A 25,359-nucleotide genomic window follows, 5' to 3' on the forward strand; every position below is an offset into this window, starting at 1 on the left:
GAACAGAAATAATTTTTGATTTTCTATCACTCACCCATATATTTTTTTAAAGAGCATTTTCTAACCTATTTTTCTTTTTTATGGTGGTTGGAATTACTGGGAACCATAATCCAAACACATGTGGAGCTATGAGGTAAAGAACAGCTGTCTGAAAGCGGTTTGGTCTGAAAAACCATTAAGTTCAAGTAAATTTACTCCAGTGTATATAAAACACATTAAACAATTCCAAAATAAATGTTGAAATAATCCCCTCATTTTGTTTCTGTTCACAGACTTTTTGAAAAATGTTGTTTGAGATCAATGGCTTCTTCCAGTTCATAAAGTACTAGAAGATGAAGATGCCAAAAAATTAAGGGGTATGAACTGAGATTTTTTTTCCTGGAATAATGTATTCAAATGTTTCCTTTTATCCACTATTACATCATAATGATTATTCTGAAAATCACTGTCAATCTATTAAATATAATTAAGTTCTGACTGTTATTCCCATTTAATATATGCCTGGCTAACCAGAACAGGATGATTATACAAATATTTAAACACAAATAGAGCAAATATTAACAAATCTAGTATTATAATCTAAGCAGAATAAGGAATACTGCACTTCACTTTTATAAGCAATCTGGGATTTATAGTTCATTAAACCTATTTGGCAAACTTGATACAATAATTATGGTTTCAAATTTATTCAAAATTATATAAACAAACTAGCATTCAAACATTGCTGTTACACAATCTTTACTGCACAATAATAAAGTTTATACAGTTCTTTGTAAGTTTATAAGTTTTTAATCATTCTATGTTTGACATAAATAAGTTTTCATATTTTGGTGGATATAGGGAAGAAGAACTTTGCACATATATTAACTTTCTCTTAGATATAGGCAGGGAATTAATCAAAGCATCAATGTTTCAACCAGTGGAAAAGTATTTTAATCTCTGATGAGCGGCGGCACTTTTTAAATATTTGCTCTCTACATTTTCTCTGGATGCAACTTTTACTTTGGCAAGAGAGGGTATAAATACAAAAATAAGGAAATAGTTTATGCATATGGAAAATCAACTCAAAACAGGAGAAAAATGTGGATCCTTTCTTATTACCATTCAGTTCTGGCTATCACCTGGAAATAATACAGGATAAGATCACTGATAAATTTGTAGCTGATGACCTTCTGATTGAGATCTACCTTATTACCGTATTATGTTTGCAATCTGGAACCAATTAGCAGAGTTATTTCACTCCTAATGACACATTCTGGAGTAACACAAAATAGACCCCTACTTTCCCTTGTCAATCCACTCCTAAATTTTAAACAGGCATTTTATCTCTGGCTTTGACACTGGAAGATTCGAGTCCACGAGGAAATCTTAGAGCATCATTTTAGAGTGACAGTTCAACTAAGTGATGATATCATGATATTTATCTGCAACATGTAGGAACAAAGGTTTGTATGGGTTAGAAGTGGGCTATCTGATCTTTGCCTTGTACTATACCAAAACTGTAAACAAAATAGATAATCAAGCTTGTATGCTACTGTGAGTCTAAGCATGTTGTAAATCTTAATAAGTTCAATGTGATTCTCTTGGAATTCTGCTTAGAGATACAGCTTTATCTGAAGTCATCTATCAAATGTGACTATAAACTTGATTTTAAATTATTTATCTACAAGTGGCTCCCATTGATTCTTGTGAAATTTACTTCCAAATATTACATTTAGATTTGCAGTTAATACACTTGGATAAACTAAATGGCTACATTTACCCCTTATAAAATGAAATCTCTACAAAGGGTATAATAAAACATGCATGTTTAAATATTACATATTTTGCATAATGAAAAATAAATATGCATTGGGATATGTTTAAATAGTTTCTCTCTTAGGACTGAGGCAAGTTACTTTTGTTCCATTAACTTAAAAAGGCAGAAGATAATTGGAACATATTTAAAATGTCAGTAATTATATCTAACAGGACCAGTTTGGTATAGTGATTAAGGTTAGAAACCAAGAGTCCCATCCTAGATACGAAGCTACTGTAGCTAGGTGACCTTGGGCCACTCTCTCTTAGCCCTAGGAAGCAGGCAATAGCAAATCACCTCTGAAATCTTGCCAAGAAAACTGCAAGAACTACTCCAGGCAGTCACCAGGAGTCAATACTAACTTGAAGGTACCAACATGTAGCTGTATAAAACACTACTCAACATTAAAGGTGCATGATATCTTTTAATGGATTTTCATAGTTGCTTACACATGCCCATTTTAGTATTCTCCTGTAAGAGGAAATATTACAACCTGAACTGCAGGAGAATAGAAAGAAGAGATTTCTGGGCCTTCTGTTATGGCCATCATGTTGCATCCTGGATGCTAATTGTTATGAAACAATATCTGAGATCCACATGTTCCCCAATCCTGGGAGAGCACCAGGTAATAGTGTGCAACAGGCATAATATTTTGATAAGAAATTTCTGGAACTACATCTCTAGTTGTGTTTTAAGAAACCTGCATATCTTGTAACCAGTCCTCCTTCTCAAATCACCAAAATAGTGATGGAAAATAAAGATTATTCAAAAGCACAGAAGAGACAACAAAGGATCCAGCGCCTGTCCTGTTCCAAAAAAGGAAAACACTGCAATTCTGCACTGCCTCCCTTTATGGAAATGTTGATCTAACAAAGCTAGGGATCCAGGCAACATGAAGACTGATTACATCAAATGTGTATAGTAATGACAATTTGAAGAAATATAACACACACAACAGCTTTACTGCAAAGCTTTTGGCACATGTTTAATTTTTCTCTTCTATGCAATCTCACTGACATACTGCAGGAATAATGTTGACGTATGCAGAAGCATTTGCATAAAAACATACTTTACTGCTTCCAACCATTCAAGACAAAACTCACTATGGACTACCACAAGGGGAAAAAAATCTGTGTAGCATCCCATTTAAGAGAACTGCTAAAATAATATGCAGTCAAAGAAGTTTACAGAAAAGATGCTTGCTGTTCTACAATTTTCCCAGAATATAACACTGCCGTTCTTTTTCTCAGATGTAAAGGAAAGGAAATAAAACATTTGAAGGAATAGTAAGACAAAGAAGAATGAAAAAAAAAACCCCTAACATCTCTTTCTGATAATTAGGCTACTGTACATATTTACAGCATTTCTTTTCAATTCATTTTTCTTCCCACTGAAAAATTAGTAGCTAGTTCAAAAAAATGTTTTAAATTATTCCTTTCAAGCTTTCTTTTCCCACCTCACCTTTTATATTAAAAGGTATTTTAAAAATGGAAAGCTGGCATGATGTAAAGCAAAATGCTAGCCTCAGGCATGCTCTTCATTTCTGAGAATGCATCAAATATCTAAAACATTCATTCAAGCTTCCTGAATTCAAGAAAGGAGCCTTGGAAAGAAACAAGCATGTCTGGTTCTCTAAGCAAAAAATTCCACTAGATAGGGACTACCATGGAGGAAGCCTCTTTCTACTGCCTGCCAATTATAATTCCTTTAGTGGCAATTCAGTAAATAGCCTCTAAAGAACATCCTTAAACATGTTTGTCAGTGTATAAGAGTTCACAAATTAGAATAGACATGGCAACATGTGACTCAGACAGTTTGGAGCCTGGGTGTGGCTTAGCTTGACTGTTATGTATAAAAGAGTTGGTTTGTCCTTACATTATTGCTTCTGTGATTATACTTATTCTGTACTTCTGGATTCTGAGTTCTGGTTCTGGCTTCTGCTGCATGGGTATCGTATACATGCATCCTGCTTTATATTACTGTATATAAAGAAGTTTCTTTTATACATGAATCCTGCTGAATTATTTACTTGTGTGCTGGCTGGAGTGCTGCAAACTCTAACGATGTTTGTGATCTTAGATATCCATCCAGCATGCCAGATCAACATTTTCACTTAATTTATAGGGTTAGGGGGGAAGAGATTGAATGAAGTAACAAAATAATTCTTGCAGGTGGTTTTAACCACAAAAATATAAGATTTTTCCTTTTTTTTATTTTAAGGAGCAAAATGTATATATGTAAGTACATGCTTTAAAAATGTATAAACTGTCTTACTCCAAAGGCTAGACCATGTACAAAATAAAACAACACAATCCAAATTTAAATACAAAAAGATATAGAATAATATTTTTGTTAAGCCTCTGAAAAGCAGGTGTTTAATACACACCTTCAAATTCTCCTCCCAACACCAATTCTAGTCACCTTCTGTTTCCACTTTTTCTTTTTGCTTAAAATGGACATTGACTTACCTGAATGTCCTTTTTCGGAACGCTGCGTATACACTCCAGCATTGGGAAAATCCTCTTATCTGACAGCAACTGAGAGAACTTTTTTTACTTATCTACCCACTCTGTGCTCTCTCCACGCCCCCTTTTGCACCCGAATCTCCAGTCTTGAACGAAGACACCACAGGTGAACTACAACAAAATTTATTAACACAAAACCACCACAATCCAACATACAAAGAAAGGGAGGGAAATGGAGTGTATACGCAGCGTTCCGAAAAAGGACATTCAGGTAAGTCAATGTCCATTTTCCAGAACGCTGCTACTACACTCCAGCATTGGGACATACCCAAGCCTAACTTCCAGGGTCGGGCAAAACACTATCCAACTCAGAGGACCCAGACACCACTGCTTGCAAAACTCGTCGCCCAAAAGACGCCTCAGCCGAAGCGTAGGCATCAATCCGGTAATGTCTTATGAAAGGCGACAAGGAAGTCCAAGTAGCCGCCCTACAGATGTCCCACACAGAAGCCTGGGTAGCCCAGGCTGCTGAAGTAGCCGCACTCCGCGTAGAATGAGGCAGAATGTTCCCAGGAACAGGACGACGCTGATTCTCATAAGCAGCAGCAATACAGGCCTTAATCCAACGACCAATCGTGGTCGACGACACTTTCTGACCCATGGATGCAGGATGGAACGAAACAAATAGGGCTTCCGTCTTCCGAAACTCGGCCGTCCTACGCATGTAACGTCTCAACGCCCTGCGCACATCCAGAGTGTGCCAGAGAACCTCCCGGTGATGTCTCGGCGACGGCAGAAATCCGGAAGCACTAATTCCTGCGCCCGGTGAAACCACGAGTTAACCTTGGGCAAAAAAGCAGGATCCATCCTCAGGACCACAGTGTTAGCATGAAAAATGCACAAATCTTTCCTGACGGATAAGGCAGCGAGCTCAGAAATGCGTCTAGCCGACGTGATCGCCAGGAGAAATGCAACTTTGAACGACAGAAACTTAAGTGAAGTGGAACCCAGCGGCTCAAACGGAGACAAAGTGAGAGCCTGCAAAACTAAAGACAAATCCCAAGTGGGATAACGATGAACCGTAGGTGGTCTCAGGTTCGTAGCTCCATGAAGGAACCCCTTCACCCACGGATGATGAGCCAAGGAAGTGTACGGCGGACAGGATAACACAGTGGCCAGGGCCGCCACCTGGCGCCTGAGAGTGGCGGGAGACAAACCCCGTTCCAAACCCGCCTGTAGAAAAATGAGGACATCCTGAACCGTTGCAGACGTAGGATCCACATGAGCAGTCGCACACCAAGGGCAAAAGGCTCTCCACGTGGCTTCGTAGATCCTCGTCGTGGATGGTTGACGGGCCGACTGAATCGTACCAATCACCGTATCCGGCAAACGGCCTTTCTTCAAGAGGACGCGCTCAAATGCCAGACGGCCAACTGCAGCCATTGGGGCTCGGGATGACGAATGGCCCCCTGACACAGCACGATCCGATGTGGAGGAATCACCCACGGGTCTGTCACCGAAAACTCCACAAGATCTGCGAACCATGGCCTGCGGGGCCAATGTGGAGCCACCAGTAATATCTCCGCCCTCTCCACTATCATCTTGCGAACCACCTGCTGAATCAGAGTGACGGGTGGGAAGGCATATAGTAGACCCGCTGGCCAACAACACCGCAGAGCGTTTGTGTCCTCTGCCGCTGGAGTCGGATACCGAGTGATGAACCGGGAAAGTTGGGCGTTGGTCGGACTGGTGAACAAGTCTACCAGAGGCCGTCCGAAGCGAAGAGAAATTTCCTGAAATAGACTGGGAAGCAGCTGCCATTCGGCCTGGTCTATCACCTCCCTGCTGAGCCAATCCGCTCGTGTGTTGGCTTCCCCGGAAATGTGGTCTGCGAGGATGGACTCCAGATTCCTCTCCGCCCAGTTGAACAGACGTGTCGACTCGAGCATCAGCGTCTGTGACTTCGTCCCCCCTTCCCGGTTTATGTGCGCTTTGGCAGATGTATTGTCCGTGAGAATCAGGACATGACGACCCCAAACCAGCGACCGGAAATGCAGAAGGGCGAGACGAATGGCTCGAAGTTCCAATAGGTTGATGCTCTGTGCACGTTCCTCTGGAGACCATTGTCCTTGGCCCACCTGGGCACCCAGGTGGGCTCCCCAGCCATGGAGGCTGGCATCGGTGGTGATCACGACCCGGTCTAGTTCCAGGAAACTGCAACCTTGCAGGATGGCCGACGACTTCCACCAACACAGTGACATTCTGACTCGCGGAGGCACGAACACCGTCCTTGTGGAGTTGGAACTGCCTGTTCTCTGGAATGGAAGAAGAAGCCATTGCAGTGGACGAGAATGTCTGCGTGCCCACGGAACAACGCGGAAACACGAGACCATCTTCCCCAACAAACGTGACAGCGTCAATAGAGGAGCCTTCCTCCGGGTCAGCACTTGGCCCACAAGCGATTTGATGTTTTTCGCCCTCTCTGAAGACAGGAAAACCTGACCCTTCTCGGAGTCTATCAGGGTCCCGAGGTGTAGAATCGCGGTCGTGGGAACGAGCTGGCTCTTGTCCAAGTTGATGGAGAATCCATGCTCTCGGAACGCTGAAAGCACCCTGTCTCTGTCTTGCGCCGCTTGTGCCCTGGACGAGGACAGGATCAGAATGTCGTCCAGGTAACATAACACCCTCACCGGAACGGTACTGAGATACGCGGCCACTATCGCCACCAGTTTGGTGAAAGTCCTGGGAGCCGAGGAAAGACCGAACGGCATCGCACAATACTGGTAATGCCTGCCCGCATACTCGAATCGCAGAAACTGTCGATGCGAAGGAAGCACTGGAACATGCAGGTAAGCCTCTCGCAAATCCACCGACTGCATCAGGTCCCCTTGGCGAATAGAAGCCAGAATGGACCGAAGAGAATGCATCTTGAAACGACGGTAACGTACCGCCCGATTCAACTCCTTGAGGTTGAGAATGCCTCTGACCCCTCCCGAACTTTTGGGAACCAAAAATAGTATCGAATAGAAACCGGTCCCCTGCTGGTCCAACGGAACCGGTTCTATCGCGCGGATCTCCAGCAGGTGTGCTATCTCTTCCACCATCAGGCTGCGAGAGTCTGTGGACAGGGAAACTGGGCACCGGATGAACCGTCGTGGGGGCCGATCCGTGAATTCGATTGCGAGGCCCTCCGAAATAGTACGACGCACCCACTCGTCCGGAGTGGACCGGGCCCACCGATGACAAAAGGCCCGGAGACGTCCTCCCACTGGTCCCGGAGTCGGTGAGTCATTTGCCCCTTCTGAAGGGCCTAGAAGTAGATCCGCGATAGGGGCGCTTGGAGGAGGACTGTGATCTGCCACGCTCTCTGAAACGTTGTCTGTCGGAGAAGCGGTCTGGAGCCTGGAACGACTGCCGGTAAGTCGAGGGGCCTCCCTGCCCCGAGTAGGAACGAAATGGCTGACGTTGCGTGTAAGGGGTGTAACGCCTGTCTTGTCTGCGAAGGGACGAGGGCATAATTTTGCGTTTGTCCTTGTCCTCCACAAGAATCGGCTCCAATGCCATGCCAAACAGGTTCGGGGCTTTATACGGGGCCGCCGCCAACTTCCATTTGGTTTTCACATCGGCTTTCCACGGCCGTAGCCAGAAAAGGCGTCGCGATGTGACAGAAGTCGCTAACGCCCGCGATGCAAACTTGACAGAGTTCAACGAGGCATCCGCCGAATACTCTGTGGCTGCAATAATCTTGTTAATATCGTGGCGCAAGCGGGTAATCTCTGGAGGGAGTCGTTCCTGAAGTTGGCGCAACCAGATCAAAGAGGCCCTATTGAAGAATGAAGTAGCCGTGGCAGTTCTAACAGTCCAGGCCACGGCCTGATGAGACCTACGAAAGGCCAATTCGGTGCGCCTGTCCTCCGATTTGAGCCCCTCCAGCGGATCAGATGAGACCATTGAATGCGAAGTGAGAGACGCCACCGGTGCATCCACAGTGGGCACATCCAACATGGCTTCAAGTTCGGGCGCCGCACAGAACAGTTTCTTATCTAAATTGCTTGGTGCAGTGGACGACCCCGGTTGGGCCCAAGGCGCTTGCAGAACGTCCGCGAACAGTTGAGGGCACGGAATAAAGTCCTTCTCCTGCTTGACTTGCTTAAACAGGGCATCATGAGGACCGGTCTCAGACGGGGTTGTCGGGGGTTGTGCTCCCACCGAACCCAAATTAGTAGTCAAACGAGCCTTGTGAAGGAGGGACTTAAATAGTGAGGGACGAAACAAGCCCGTGAAGGCTGGAGTGTCAGGTACCAGACCTTCATCCTCAGAGAATTCGAGGTCGTCGGGGCCCTCCTCGTCATGGCACGAGCCCTCAGACGAAACAGACTCACGAGGCGAGGGGGATCGAGCCCTGCGAGAGCTTGAAGAGGCCAACGTGCTTGAAGTCCCCGCCGCCGAAGTCTGGGCCGCTGTTTGCGCTCCGGCCGCCATAATAGAAGCCAACGCAGTCGACAACATCGTCTGGAAGTCGAACTGAGACGGAGGCGGAGGATTGTCCACCTCTCGGAGTCCCGCTGCTGTGGGCGTGAAAGTGGCCGAAGGTTGGCGCCGAGGGGGCGGAAAGGCCTCCAAACCCGCTGAGGAAACATCAGGCATCGACTGGGACACGCCCTTCTGCCAAGCCAAGGAACCGGATTGGACCGCTCTCCGCTCCGAAAAGTCAGGAACAGGAACAGCCTGTTGGGCGGATCCCGCATCACCACGGACTAAAGACGCTGACGCCTGCTTGGCCTTCTCACATCGTTTTTCCAAAGCCTTATGACGCCTGAGAGCATCCTTATCAGCGGCAGAGGAGGTCTTAGAGTGGCGGGACTTGTGACCGCCAGACGCAGAGCGTTTGCCCGATTGTTTCTTGCGGGACTTAGATCTGACAGGGCTAACCTCCTGATCACTGTCTGAGGAGAACGAGCAGTCCGCCATGGTGAGAATGCCCAAGTTGAATAGTAATTATAAATTAATTGACAGATAGATTTGTAGTAATAAATAATGAATCAATGATTGATTGCTTGATTAATTGATTAATTGATTGGAGAAATGCTTGATTGAATAATTAATTGATTGATTGGATGACTGGCTGCTTTGAATACGAAATTAATAGATATCAGCTTGTTTGATTAAATAATTGAATGATTAGATGAAATCTTGCTTAATTGATAATTGATTGCTGAATTGATAGTCTGGCTACCGCTCTGGGCAATGTACTATGCCCCAACAAGCAGTGCTGGCCCTCCTGCCACGCTGATTCCAAGGGCCCCCTGTTTCTGCCCAGGAGAGAGGACAAGCCTTGCACAAAAGGCTGCAAAAAGGGGTGAGCGATAGACTGGTGATGCTCCTCCCCCCCTCTTTCTTCCTTCGAGTCAATGCCCAGACCGGGACAGAGACTCAGCCAGCCGGACCTTGGAGTAAAGGCTGCGGCCCTCTAATTAGGGTCCGCGCTGCCACGAGGTGCTTCCAAAATGGCGGCCGCCCTGATGGTCTCAAAATGGCGGCCGCAAGTTGGTGGCGTAGGTATAAATGGCGGCCTGCCCGAGCTTCGTAGGATGGCGGAGCGCTTTCCCCCCCGTGGCGCCGCTCAGACGCGGACGCCAACCAGGGCTGGAGATCGGAGCGGTTTTGGCGCGTCGGGAGGGTAGCGAGCCCCGACAGCCACGCTACACCCCCCCCCCAGTTAAAACTTACGGCCGGATCTTCGAGGCTGAAATTAACGCCGCCAGAACACAGCGCCGCCCGCAGAAGCCTGACGGGACGGTCGCTGGATGAGTCACGCCTCCAAGCGCAGCGAGCCGGTAGCCGCTCCTGAAATCACCTCCGTTCCGGCTCGCTGTTCTACACGAGAGTCGGGGAGCTATTCCTTAGCCCCGACCTCTCTGGCAATAATAAAGCTTTACCGGATCCGCCCCGCAGGGACAGAAGCCGGCAGCAGCAGGCGCTGAAGCGCAAAAGCCGGTACGACCCAGCTCCCTGGGCACGAAACCGACGAGCAGCTGATGGACTCACCAAAAAGAAGATAGAAATCTAAACTGAACCGAAAAAAAGGAAAAAGAAAAAGGGGGCTAATCAAAAATAACCAAAAGCCTAACGCAACACTCAGAGCACAGAGAAAATCCTCCCAGTGTGTCAGCAACTGAGAGAAAGACTGGGGATTCGGGTGCAAAAGGGGGCGTGGAGAGAGCACAGAGTGGGTAGATAAGTAAAAAAAGTTATCTCAGTTGCTGTCAGATAAGAGGATTTTCCCAATGCTGGAGTGTAGTAGCAGCGTTCTGGAAAAAATTCTAAACTTTTCACTTTATTAAATTTATAAATGCCAGCCTTTTCACTGCCACTTTATCTAGACAGCGAGCAATATCACTGACAAAGAGTGTCGCCTTCTTTGTGCCCTCCTCATAATGTAGAGGAAATAGATCTTATCTATGTGTAAAAGCTGAAAAAGTTGAAATTTATTTATAAAGTACTTTTCACAATAAATTTGAAATGAAATACTGAAGGGAAGAGTGCCCTTCCCTATTTTAAGGCATGATCCTTGACATGCCACATAAAACCCAGTTTGATTCGCAAGATGACAAAAATTATTAATCTCTACTGGAATATGAATTTATTAAAATACCCTAGATCCGTGATGGCAAACCAATGGCACGCATGCCACCGGAGCCATATTGATGGACACGTAAGGTCAGCTCCAGCATGCATGCACGCCAACTGATTTTCGGGCCTTCTGGGCCCACTGGAAGTCAGGAAACACACTGTTTCCGGCCTCCGGAGGGCCTCCAAGAGGGTGGAGAAGGCCCGGTTTTCACTCTCCTCAGGCTCCAGAGCCTTACTAGGAGCCTGGGGAGAGCGAAAACGGCCTTCCCCCCACCCAGAGGCCCTCCGGAGGCCGGAAATGGCCCATTTCCCAAATTCTTGTCCCACTGAGGGTAGGGAAAGCCGTTTTCACTCTCCCCAGGCTCCTAGAAAGGCTCTGGAGCTTGGGGAGAGCGAAAAACAGGTCTACCGGGTCTACTATGGCATTGTGTGCCAAAAGCGGGGGGAGCACATGAGGGGTCGTGTGCACATGCACGGGACACATAGAATTATGTGCGTGCATACGCATAATTCTATGCGCATGCATGGGCACGTGCGATCACCCCTGCACTCCCTGTTTTTGGCACGTGATGGCAAAAACAATTAGTCGTCACTACCCTAGATACTTATCACTTAAAACTTCAAAGTCTTTGTAATATTTTGAATTGGTATCACAATCACATTAACAACTGTAGCTGGTGATATTATGATCTAACTGCCAAGACCTACCATGGTCAGAATCAACTGCATCCTGTACTTTATCATATAAAAGTCCAATCATCTGGCTTACATTCAATCAAGGTCTACTACTGCATATCACTGCATATTTATATTTTCAGAATATAATGAATGAGATTAATTTCAATAATTGGTCATACTACAACAACAACACAGAATCGTCTTCTACTTATGAATAACTTCCCACAAACCTGGTGACTTCCAGATATACTCAGAACGTTGCTGCAAAATATATGAACACAATCAATGCCATATATGATTTTATGTTATATGCTTTATGCTTTTATAATTCCTAGTATTCAACATGAAAAATAAACCCTGTGAGGTTAAACCAAACAAAAGTAATCACCCAAATAAAACTGAAGAGCCAGTAGTGCTTAGCCTTCCAGAATCTGGTACCCCGATATAAGTGATGCTACAATTTCCATCTTCCACCATAATCACTCCCTACAGTTTTCTCCTTAAAACAATGTTAAGTAAGAGAATTCTGACAAAGGAACAAGTTGTACAACATGCAATAGTAGATGGCTATATTTTAGAGAGAAATACTTTTTACCACAGAGCTTAAAATGAAAAAAAAAAGAGCATGAAGTTTTGGTTCAGAATGGCAAGTATGACAGACATCTCTAACAACCTGTCATGGCTCAACACATTTCTGAGCTATGCCAAGCTTCATTCCTGAAGTAAAATTCTTACTTACCGGCTTATGTCCAAGCAGACATTCTGAGTTCTTTGAAAACTCAAAATCGAGTAATCATATAAATTGCTTTCATGTAATAATGCCAGCAGAAAATTAAAGCAGAACAACTATTCAGAAGATTGAATAGACCTTAAAAACAAAGGAAAGCTAGCATATTGCCCTGAACAACTCCAAATATGTTGTGTATGCAATTCTCCTTGAAAGAAACTGTTTATAAGCACTCTTGCATACTGTATTTTTAAAAGTATAATAGAAGCATCCTGACAAATAGATGAGTCACCAGAAAAGGAGTAGCTAAATATCCCCTAAGGGGTACCATGGGGAATACTGTATATTTTGCCATAAAATATAAAATGTTCTCTAGTGACTAAGACTTGGTCCAAGGAGCCAAGAATATGCCATCTATTCATTCCAGCGCAGACCGGAACTGCTGAGTGTCTCTACTTTCTGCTGTGCAATATGGATGCAAACTATTTTAGCTCTCCTTCAAGAGACCTTGGAAACGGCATCCCAAGTCACAATGTTTTGAAGTTTCTTTCAAAAGGAATAAGGACACAGTGCATTTAAGTTTCTTGCCACTCAATGAAGGAAAGTTACAGTAGGTTACCTCACAAGGGCAACAGACTGGATCAGCTAACATATGACAGTCAATTTCAAAGTTAAGCAGAGAATTCCATATCTGATTCTGAAGGGGAAAAAAAAAGGGGGGGGGAATCCCATTATTTTAAATCCTAGCTCTGTAAGTACCAACATTAGGAACCAGATGTTGACAGAGTAGATGCTGATGATCACCTAGCAGTAAGATTAGTTTTAATATAGTTTTAACATGTGCCTGGTCACATATTTTTGCAAAGTAAGCAGTAGTTATTACTCAAGATAGCATACAAAATCCATTGTCATCCTTCTTTTAAGGCAATGCCTGAGTTACCTGGAAACTATTTTCTTTTAACATTCTTTTCACTTAGTTTCAAAATTGAGAAACTAAAATAGTAATAAAGAAAGTTTGTAAAGAAAGTTTATTCATGTTTGCTTTGCTTTTTCAATATATGCATCTCTGGAAAAGGAAAAGAGAATACCAAAAAAGGCATATAATATTACACATTTGTAGTATTATACATTTGTTAAAAAGCTGAGTGGATTCCTATATTCTATTCCAATTATGTCCATTTGTCCAAATTACTGCTACTTAAAAAAAAACAGCATATATAGGTAGTACAGAAGGCTGGATCAGGTAAACATAACCCAATGTCATTCTGAATGCAATGGTTTATAATTAGAAATCTTAGACAAAAAAACCTGAGATTATGCAATTATTTTTCCACTAACATAAGCACCAAATGACTTATATACAAAAGCAAATATATATCTGTTTTTCTACACTATAAAGAATAATGATCAAGAAAGCTTTGATAAAACAAATGATTTCCTCCCTTTTAAAATGGTGATAATGTTTTCCTAGAGTTATGAGTGATGACATGGATATTTCATGTCATTTTGCCACTGTCTTCCTCAGAGATATATCTTAATTTTTTAGCTCATGCTACAGCTCTGAACTTTCATGGTGGTCTCCTAACCAAGTTTTAACCAGATCTGATCCTGTTCAGCATTTCTGAGATCAACCAATATCTCGGCTCTGCCACCTGCTGCAATGTCCATTTAAAGTAGATTATATAAATACTCATAAATCAGTATTGCAGGTACTGTATACTGGCCATCATACTGTTCAGTTGATTCCCTTTCCAAACTTGTTGATCTGCTCTCTGGGATAGTGCTGGAATCCTCTCATATTCTGATGTTGTGTGTCTTCAGCCTACATATCTTACCCAGTTTGGCAAAGCTTTGAAGTTCATGACTCTCAAATAATCTCTAGTCTAACCCATACAGGCAGTCATACAGAGATCATGTCCCTGTCTCAGAATGATTGACTAGTGACCCTAACATGGATGGCATTACATCTTGTCCACTGCTGTGGTCAGATTTACTTCTTGGTACAATTAAGTTTAACTGCTACCTGGGACCTCTGCAGAGTAAGGACCCATTAATACGATTCGACCCACGAATCTGAGGAATCCACAGGATTTCTGAACAATCCTTGATGAATATCCCAAACATTTGACAGGATGTTTCAGTGACTTTGCCCTCTGAGTAAGTGCTTCCTGATCTTAAATCACATGTTGATTTTCTGAGAAGTTCCAGAACACAAATCACTAAAAACAAGCTTGGTATAGCAGGGGAAAGTCCAAAAGTGAATTTATCAAGCATGGTAAAAGCTCAAGTTCAAACCTACATCAGCATGATAAGAGAAGCAAAGTATCATTATATCTCCTCCCTTATTGCATTGGCAGACTGTCAACCAGCTGCCTTGTTTAGGGTAATAAATCCCCTCTTAGGAAGGGAAGTCCAGGAAGATCTTGTGTTTGGCAACTATAATTGTTTTGTTTACCATTTTGCCAAGAAAATCACCCCAGACTTGCTCAGTCCTGAACAGAGTCTACAGTGATGACTGGGGTATTATCTGTCTGGTTATCTGGGATTCTTTTTGGTCTGGGGACTTGAGGAAATGGACAGATGCATATCCCTGGTATCTCACAATTCGAGAGGCTGTGGTAAGTCAGTCAAGAAATAAAAAGCAGGTTCATTGCCATCTTATTTTATAAACAACCCTTTAGTCCAGATGGCAAGAAACATGGAAAGAAGCATTTGAAGAAGGCTACAGTACACCTCTCCCTAAGAGAGATTCTCTAGAGCCATAGGTATTTCATAAGTATTATTTAGATCTTCCCCCTTTAGGTTGCTGAGTTCATGGTAAGGATTCAGCTGCAGAATGCATATCTTTTGGCCAGGGGTGAAATCCAGCAGGTTCCGACAGGTTCTGGAGAACCGGTAGCGGACATTTTGAGCAATTTGGAGAACTGGTAGCAGAAATTTTAAGTAGTTTGGAGAACCAGCAAATACATCTCTGGCTGGCCCCCGAGTGGGGTAGGAATGAAGATTTTGCAGTATCCTTCCCCTGTCACACCCACCAAGCCACATGCCTACCAAGCCATGCCCACAGAACTGGAAGTAAAAAAAATTGGATTTCACCACTGCTCTTGGCTCATTTAGATATGTCTGCAACTCTAGACACTATTAATCAAGGTATCCTCCTTGATTAATAGTGATTGATTGGAGACTGGGGCACAATGTTCCATTTCTACCTCAGTAGATAATCCCAATCAAGAGCAGTTGGAGGTGAGCCTATAGTCACTTTTTTCAGGAGTTCCATAAAGTTAATCTTCTCTCTCTTTTAACTAGACAACCCATGATCACTTAAGTCATCATTTCAGAGCTACTGCCCTACCAGAGTCCTCAATGCCTTCAACAATGGCAGAGCTTCTAATATACTTGAAAAAAATCATGGAGATATTGAGAGATGCATCTGCCTTGAAAGCAGCCCATTGTGTTGAACTGTACAGCACAATCAAACAGCAAGAGCTGACCATAGGAAATGTTTTATGGAAATTTGCTTTATGGTAATTTTTGTCATAAAATATTTTACATGATTTGCCAAATTTCAATTCCACAGGGGTCCCAGATTTTGAAGCATTCTGTAAGTTAGCCCATTTGAGGTAATTTAGTTGAAAATGTTTTGCCTCAAGATTACATCATTTTTCCCAGTTCAGGTTTACAAACATAAGTGTTTTAGTACTAGACAACTCATGTCCTGACGGATCATTCTTTCAAAGATATTTATCGTATTTCTCAATGTCATCAATAACAGAACTTCTAATATACTAGCTTCTGTGGAAAAGTTGGGATACACTCTGCCTTGAAAATAGCCCATGTTGAATTGTATACCACGGTTGGAAGTACCGTATTTTTTGGAGTAGAAGACGCTCTGGACTATAAGACGCACCTACCTTTTTTGGTGAGGAAAACAAGAAAAACAAATCTGCCTCTGCCTCCCAGCAATGTTGCCTCGTTGCAGCAAACAGCAAATAGCCTGCTTTACTTTCATTTTCATTTTCAGCATAACTTGATTAGCACATGAAAAAAAGACTGCTCCTAGCAATTTACCTTCTTGTAGCAAGCAGCAGAGGCCCACGCAAAAGAGCTGAGAGCAAAAGAGCTGAGAGTCGGGAGGCCGATCCAATCAACTTGTGCTAATTAGGCTGGGCTGAAGCTGAAACGAGCTGTTTCTTCTTGCTGCTTGCTGCAAGGAGGTAAACTGCTGGGAGGCAGAGGCCAAAGGGTAGGGGTCAGCGGGTGGGCGGGGCTACATTCGGTGTATAAGACATACCTAAGTTTTCACCCCTTTATGGGGGAAAAAGGTGTGTTTTATACTCCAAAAAATACTTTAAGTACAGTAAATATTTTATGACAGCTAGGAAAAATGCCTTTTCTATGGCACCCAGTGTCCTATGGAACACCTTTCCCTCTGAAGCTTGGCAGGCCTCTACCTTCCTATCATTCCATAAAGATTTTTCCCCAAATACTGGCTTTTTCCCAAGTCCTGGGATAAGGTGACTGCACATTAGAAGCTTGACTTGGTGCCAGATTTTTGTTTTTATATATTTGGTTTAAATAGTTTTAATATGGCTTTTATGTAATTTAACTTTTAATTGTGAGCCAATCAGACTTTCTACAAAGTGGGCTGCTATATAAATGTTTTAAATAAATAAATAAATTTTGCATAGTGTCATAAACTGCTTTATGATGTTTACATCATAAAATGCTTTACAAAATTTGCCAAATTTCAATTTCACATGAATCATCGACACAAAATCAGTGTCCAGATTTTGGACACTTTCTGTAAATTAATCCATTTGAGATAACTTGGCTCAAAAATTGTTGTCCTATAAGCACCATTTTGCCCAGTTAAAGATTACAGGAACAAGAGTTTTAATAGTATATAGATTTATATGAAGTCACTGGAAGAGGTCATCCAACAGTTCAAGTTGTGGTACCTTCAATGTACTAATGGTAGTCAGTAGTATCTGCTGCTGTCACTCCTCTACATCTCCAATGTACCTAGAGAGATGCCTTCTAAACATGGTCCCCTATATCCTAAGATTAGATGGGATGAAACAGACTGTAATTTAATTCTAGTTACTGTTCATTCATTGTGGGTTTTGGTAACGTCTTGAATGGGTATTAATGCCCTTGAGGGAGCAAGTCTATGTTTTCGTCCTGCTGAACTCACAGCTGTTGCTAGATAAACAGGTGGAAGCTATGGTCCATAAGCCCTTTGCCTAGTTCTGGTTGATGCTCAGGTGCAGCCCTTCATGGAACTCAAGGACCTACCTACAGTAAGTGAGAACCATCACATAATTACATATTAATCAATCCTAAATGCAATGGTTGTATATTAACTGACACCATTTACACCCCTGCACTGGTTACTTATTTGTTTCTGGACGGCACCTAAAGGGCTAGTTTTGACTTGTAAACTCTATACTGCTGGCCATTCAGGTACTTCAACTACCAAATCCACCACCACCAAGAAAATCTTCCTCAGATAACCTACTGATGGTTTCCCAATTTTCTAAAGTGAGGCCTACAATCACAAAAGACAGTTTTTCTGCCCTGAAACACACTTCAGAAGCAAGGCTGTTCCTTCAGTGTTCCTTCCATAAGATGTAATAAAGACAGAAATATCTTTTGGAAACAATTATGAACAATGTAAAACTGAATGCTAGTAATGAATATATTTTGTATGTTTGTTGTGTCTTTGAGTTACTGTTAATTCTTGATGACTGCCAAGAAAAGTCCTGTGGTTTTCTTGGCAAGATTTCAAACATGGTTTGCCACTGACTGTGCTAAAAGAAAGTGACTACCCAAGGTTACCCTACTGGGTTTGTGTCTAAGGCAGGGCTGTCAAACTCCCGCCCTGCAGGCTGGATGCATCACCCATTGGCCACGCCCACGCCGTTTAGGGAAGGGGGAAAAAGTCCCAATATGTCACGACACCACCATGACGATGTGAGTTTGACGCCCCCGGTCTAAGGCAAGACTAGAACTCACTCTCCCTATTTCTAGCCTGATGTCTTAACCACTATACCAAAGTGGCTGTGATAATAAATATACTATTATACTGTCTAATGTTGTTAAAGTTTTAACTTGATTCTGTTATTATGATGGTTTTGTTGTTATAAGACATAATATATTGTCACTAATAATTTGTTGGTAGCATATAACTTTGATGGAAAATAGTTAAATTTAATTTAAAGTATATTAAATTAAAAATTGGAAGCTACAGCTGGTTCAGAGTACAGCAGTGCTAGTAAGTTACACACACACCTTGGCGTTTATTTGTTAATACTTTTAAATGCCACTCAACTCTCAAAAACTATGGAGAGCTTAAACCATCAAAACAAAGAAATCACAATAAAACCAGTTAAAAAGGTGGTGAAGATAAAAGATTAAAAATGGCAAGAAGATAGGCCTCATCGAAATGAACCAAGGGGGAATATTAGTATACTCATTTTTATACAATAAGACAAAATAATAACAGGGAAGATTAGAAATTGAATGATCGTATTATTATGTATGTTTAAACAATATTGTGATTGGCATTGGAATAACATTGAATAATTAAATAATGAAAGTCTATAATTTAATACAAATATGTGTATTAACTCTAGAACTACATAAGCTTGAGGAATGTAACAAATATGATTAATAGCACTATTTTTATTTATACTAAAATGTATGATACCCAGGTACCACACTGTTCATGCATTGATATGGATATATTGTAAAATAAAATAAAAAACTTGGAGGAGGGAAATGAAGCAAGGGGTCATTCTCCTTCCCCAATGGCCTGGGTGAAGAGCCATATCTTCACAGCTCTTCTAACCAGCAGCAGCATAGGGCTATCCAGATCTCAGGAGAAAGCTCACTTCAGAGAGCAGGCTCTGCTACAGGTACATTCTAGGGTCCCAAAACATGACATTGTTTAATTGAAGGAACCTGGAGCATGCCAACCCTGCAAGATCAAAACAGCCAGACAGGTAATATCGAAGGCAAGAGATAATCACCAGACCCTTAGGCCAGCAGCCCCAACCTTTTGGGCACCAGGGACCGGTTCTGTGGAAACAGGTTTTTCTGTGGACCAAAGAGGGTGTGGCTTTGCATGCTGCCTGCATCCCGCTGATGAGGCTTCAATTGTTAGCACGGCCCAGTTTCTGGCATGTGGTGGACCTGTGCTGGTCCACAGACTGTGGGTTAGGGACCCACGCCCTAGGCAATACCACTTCTGCACAAGCTAAACTGATTTTCAAATAGACATCTGGGTGAATATAAGCTATTAGATGTACCCAATAAAATCATTTGTGTGAAGCACATGACTAGGATATTTGAAGGTCCTCAGCACCAATTTCTCCTGCCTTCCTAATAAGGATTGGTTCCAGATCCCATATGTTGAATTGTGCCATCTAGCAGGACCTAGAAAGTGTTCCTTCTCTGTTTCAGTGCCTCTCCTATGGCAGTAGCTCTTTCCAAAATCCAGATGACTGGATTTTGCAAATATTGGCTTTTAGAATTATCTTGAAGACCCAGTTGTTCCCTTCAGCATTGGGCCAAGATGATGTGTGAACCATTAATATGTTAATATTTATATTAAACTAATTTTACATTTGTGCCATGGATACATTTATGTGTGCTTTATTTTTGTTTTCCCCTCTGGATTTTATTATTTGTATGCATTGCTATTTTTAAAGTTTTAGCCATTCAGTCTTGTTTATGAATGAATGGTCATCTGAACTAAGTGAATACATTTCTTAAAGCAATAGCAAATCTCACTAATCCACTTTCTAAATTCTAACATATAATGTGGCCCAAAATACTCACAAACGTAAGCATGTATTAAAAGCCACAATGATATCAACATGACACTCTGCACATCGTGAGATCATGAAGTAAAAACTGCAGATTACATACTTGTGTCAAAGGTACAAAATGAAATAAACAGATAATGTGTCATAACAAAAAGTGTCTTCCCTCTCTTGTCCCCACAGGTGGATACCTGCTTTTACTAATGCTTCTCTTTTGTCATTCAGCTCCTACTCTACAAGCAAAGGAGCTCTAAACCAACATGTAGCAGTCTGTACATGTTGTAACATGGGGAAGCAGCAACTTGCTGTACTTTTCATTCTACAAGAAGGAAGAAAATTATGTTCCACACTGCTCAAGGCTCACCGTGATCCATTCCTCATTTTCATACAACAAATAGGCAGCATATCACACTCACAGAAGGAACAGTTTAGGCCAGTGAGTCTAAACCTCTGCTCATTGCAGAACCCAAATTAAAACATCTCAAATAAAAAGCTCTAAAGCCTTCACTTGAACACATCAAATACAGAGAGACAATCCCCTCTCTGGGTCATTAGTTCTACTGTTGAATTTCTCTGTGAGGAAGGGCATATTTCCCCACTAATATTCAGTCAGAATCTGTCTTCCTCTAATTTATACTATTATCCAATGCCCTACTACACTTTGGGATGAGAAAAATGGGTCTTAATTTTCTTTTATGGGACGCATTTTCAGACATTTAAAGAATGACATATCCCACTTCAATATTTTCAGAGCTAAAGATACACTACTCCTTCAATTTCTTTTCTAGACCTCTAGTAATTCTAAATTTTCTTCTAAGAACCTGATCAATATAATGCCCAAAACATATTACTTGAGGAATGGTATGACTAAAGCAGAATAATGTGGAGCAGTTGCTTACACTTACATGGATATAGCCTAAAACTCCATCCACTGTGCATCTATCCCACAATGTCCTAATTATCTTGTCATTTTGACAAACTGAGTAACAGTTATAACTATATGAGGTAATCTTTTTTCCATGACTGCCATGGGTCAAGGTCCTGGATAGCAGTTATCTTTGATGAATAATTCAACTTCATTCTAGTCTAATCATCCCCGTATCATATTTACTTTTCACTTTAGGTATAGACTTTTGAGCAATGGTAAATTGAATATTTACCATTTTCTGTAATCTCAATGCTGAGATCCAAAATCCAGTACTAACGTATGAAGGCCACATTCGCTTCATTGAACAATCATTGCTCTTGCTATGCCAGCATTTCAATGTTTTGCATACAAATTTTGACAATTTAGTTACATATCCCTTTACAGTACAATATTAGCAAAAGTTTATGTTGCATTATGTTTGAGAGTATCATGGAATGTGGGCATAACTTCCCACATGTCATTAAAAACATCCTTTTTTGAAAGAGACATGCCAATACTTAAGTAGTCAAAGCACACTTCTTTTATTTCCACTGGAAAGCTCAACACAGTCGTAAGAAAACTTGAAAAAAATATTTCTGGTGGAAGGGAGGATCAGTGTTCACATACTTCTAATATTTACATAATATTCCTGTTATAAAAAAAAATCCTAACCCTACAACAGTGTAACGCAAATAATCATTCCCTGGCTGAAATGGTTAATGCTGTGATGTGTTTTATGGAGTGATACGGCTTAAATATTCCTCCTATCACACCAAAATTCTGGCACAATATTCTTGGTTTCCATTAATTCCTCAGTACAGGCAATCCTCAATTTACAACAATTCGTTTAGTGACTGTTCAAAGTTAAAACTGTAGTGAAAAAAGTGACTTAGGACTGTTTTTACACTTATGATCACAGCAGCATCCCCATGGTCACATGATCAAAATTCAGATACTTGGCAACTGACTCATATTTGTGACAGTTGCAATATCCCAGGGTCATGTGATCACCTTTTGTGACCTTCTGTCAAGCAAAGTCAATGGGGAAGCCAGATTCACTTAACAACCGTGTTACTAACTTAACAAATACAGTAATTCACTTAACAACTATGGCAAGAAAAGCTGTAAAATGGGTCAAATTTCACTTAACAACTGTCTCACACTTAGTAACATAAATGTTGGGCTCAATTGTGGTCGTAAATTGAGGACTTCCTGTATAGCTAATTCTAACCTGGCTTACTTTCATGTCAATGGTCAGAGAACTGGATGCTCTGGTTTAATGCAAACTAAACTCTGCATTCAAATCAGCACCGCTATGGGACAAGCCCCCTGCTCCAAAGGCAAATCTCAGTTTCAAATAACATACTTTACATACTTCGGACTGGTTATCCAAAGCTAGTTTTTTATGGCCTATAGAACTGATATGGATGTCCTACATCAACTCCCTTGAGCTACACACTAATTGAAAACAAATCTTGAACTAAATGATACCTGCTTGACTTTGAGGAGGAAAGGATGCTTCAAGAAGCAGTGACTTGCTGATGAGAAGGAAAAAAAGTGGACATGCTTCATATCCAGACTAGGAATACTGACTATAGAATTGATCTCTAAGTTTTCTAAGTACTTAAGAAAATCCTAGCAGAAATACAGAGAATGTTATAGGCACAGAAGAAAGTGCACTGGCAAATGTACAAAACAAATTGCCTCGCAGTTGGCAGAGTCCTGCATCTGGATCCTAATTGCAGGGCCCTCATTCCTTCAAGCCTCCAGCTTCGCTAATGTCAACAGCCTGAATGAATACATCACATGCTAGATAACTAAATCACATGACAAAAAGAGGAAAAAGAGAATAAAAGATGTATTTTCTCCAAACACTCCCCGTGACCTTTAAGAATTATCAAGATAAACCATAAGCAATTAATAGACATAATTATCTTCATTTAGACATTTGATGTGGCTTCCAGGCACTTCCAAGTTTTTGTAAACTGAGCCTTGATCTTAAACACAATTACTTACACTCAAATCCCATTGATTTAAATTAATGGGTAGCAAAAGTCCTTGGAGTTCAGTTTTTTATATCTGTACTGTACTGTCTTATGGACATATGAGAATACTAAAATAAAGCAATTTTTTTTATGTCAGTGACTTCAAATCCATTGTCTTTGAATAATAATAGAACAGTCAATACTGAATTAACTGATTATAAGCTTTCCCTCAGCTGACCACCCATTCTTGAGCTGCTGATTCCTATCCCAACTCTACTGCTTCTGTTCCCAGTCACCACCAGTCATGTGACTTCCCTCCAAGGTTAAAAGTAACAAAGCTTAATATATTTTATACACATTGAAGATGCCCTTGAACAGTGTCAGAAAGGAGGGGAGAGATACTATATAAAACTGTCTCATTCATGGAGGAAAACTGAGATGAAAATATCATAAGGACATAACAGAAAAACAATACTTCTAAAATGCATCTGGGCCACTAGATGCATGCCTGTACTAAAATCTGTAATTTTTAAAAAAATGAGCAAGGACTATGCAGAAATAATTTATTCCACTAAATATATATATATATTAAATGTGTCCACAAGATTTAGTCACAGCAAAATGGAAACAATGAGCACAAAAGCTGTAAGAAAAGGTAAGTTATGAGATAAAATCTGGCTTCAACTTTAGGAATGTGGGAATATTATAATTTTTCATGGTCTTCACCAGACTTACTTCTGTAGCACTGAGCAGATTTGACTGCTAGAGTTTTACTAGCATTTCTGTTTTTCTGATATTCTCCTGCATCATACATCTTGCATGCTTTCAAGAGAAACTCTACAAGGCCAGAGTAGAAAGTTTTACAAACTTTATTACTTTAAGTTTGTGCAATGGAAATGAAATGTAGGAATAAAAAAATAACGTGAACAAGTTACTTAACAAACATAATAATGGCACTTTTAAGAATATATGCCATTTAACTGAGAAAAAGAATCTTGGGACATGAAAATGAGTGTTTTATAAAGTTAAATACAAATACCATATATTGTGAGTTTTAAAAAATTATATTCAAGTTCTAAACATGAAAAACAATAAATGCTCTCCACACCTGCTAGAAATAGTATATCAACTTTTATACTCCTGCATTTAGAGAAAAAAAAAGAGAGCCAAGTACAGTAAAGCATTTCTAGTTCTCTAACATCACTTTTGGAGAGATTGTTCCTTAAAAGGTCACATAGTAGATTGGATTTATTTTTCCCCCTTCTGTCCAGACAGAAACTGGTTGTACCATAACTCTCTGGTGCACATTGCTTTTTTTCCTTGGGCACAACAGAGTGTTAAAATACAAAATCTGGTAATTCTGCGAAATAATCAAGGCGGATAGCGTCTAGTGATATTTGGATAAGACGAAATAACCCACCGGGAACCCCTTCCTTCAACTTTACAGCAACTTCCTCAGTCAGCAAAGGAAGAAAACTATCTTCTATGCTGCGGTTAGCTGCTGTTCAGCCGACCCCAGAGCGGCAACCTAGCGCGCTCCTTGGCGCTAAAGTTGAGAGTTCGAATCCAGCGCAGGGAACAAAACTGCCGAAGACGAAGATGGGCGATTTGTGCCTCCCAGGTTTCTGCCACTTCTCCGGCGCCCGCCCAGCACCCTCTGGCCTCCCTCACCCCTCCTCAGGTTTCCCTTACCTCGCAGAGACAGCAGCGTAGCCAAGGGGGCCACCCAAAGTGCCCAGCTCGATGAACCCTTGCAAGTCATGCCGGGCGCGGAGAGGAGCCGTGTGGGCAGCCGCGGCGGCGCGTCGTTCTGTCCGCCGAAGTCCTACCGAAGCCACCCCTCTTTGAGGGGCGCCAGGTGTTATCTCCGCAACCCGGACAGGCAAAGCTCCGAGCCGGGGCGGCTCCCGCTGCAGCAGCGAGCCGCTCCGGCTCCTCCCGCTGCAGCAGCTGCTGCTGTCCCGGGACCAACCGCTCGCACTGCTTGCTCCCCGGGAGGCTCTGGCGCTCCGGAGCCCGGCAGCCCGGGGCCGCAGCCACACTGCGAGCCGGCTCGAGAGCGCAGCCTGGCGGCTCCCCGAGCTGCTACCGCAATCGGTGAGGAAGAAGAGCCGCCGCCTTCCTTTGGCCACAGCACGCGCGCTCGCCGCCGTCCCCGCCAGTCTGGCTCGGGCTACCCCGGGGTGGGGTTCAATGCGGGGGGGGGGAGGGCTGGGCCGCTTTCCCTCTTGACGCAGCGGGAGACACGGGCTTTTCCCGCGCGCCTCCGAAACGGCGGGCCACTAAATTCCCTGCACCTTTTGGCTTCAAAGTTCAAGCGCGTTCCCTGCCCAAACCGGC

The 25,359-nt window shown here is 42.2% G+C and overlaps 1 protein-coding gene across 1 annotated transcript in view; it reads right to left on the minus strand.

Moving 5' to 3' along the window:
• The window catches only part of IGSF11 (immunoglobulin superfamily member 11), a 180,167-nt gene extending 155,189 nt beyond the window's left edge, over positions 1-24,978 (minus strand). Inside the window, exon 1 of the mRNA XM_070942778.1 lies at positions 24,712-24,978. Coding sequence (XP_070798879.1) covers positions 24,712-24,781 — 70 coding nt within the window. The 5' untranslated portion in view covers positions 24,782-24,978. The remainder of the gene's footprint in view (positions 1-24,711) is intronic.
• Between the last annotated feature and the right edge of the window lie 381 nt (positions 24,979-25,359).

This window comes from Pituophis catenifer, unplaced genomic scaffold (assembly GCF_029215685.1).
Source record: "Pituophis catenifer annectens isolate HBS135680 unplaced genomic scaffold, rPitCat1.0.hap2 SCAF_4, whole genome shotgun sequence".
Classification (NCBI taxonomy): Eukaryota; Metazoa; Chordata; class Lepidosauria; order Squamata; family Colubridae; genus Pituophis; species Pituophis catenifer.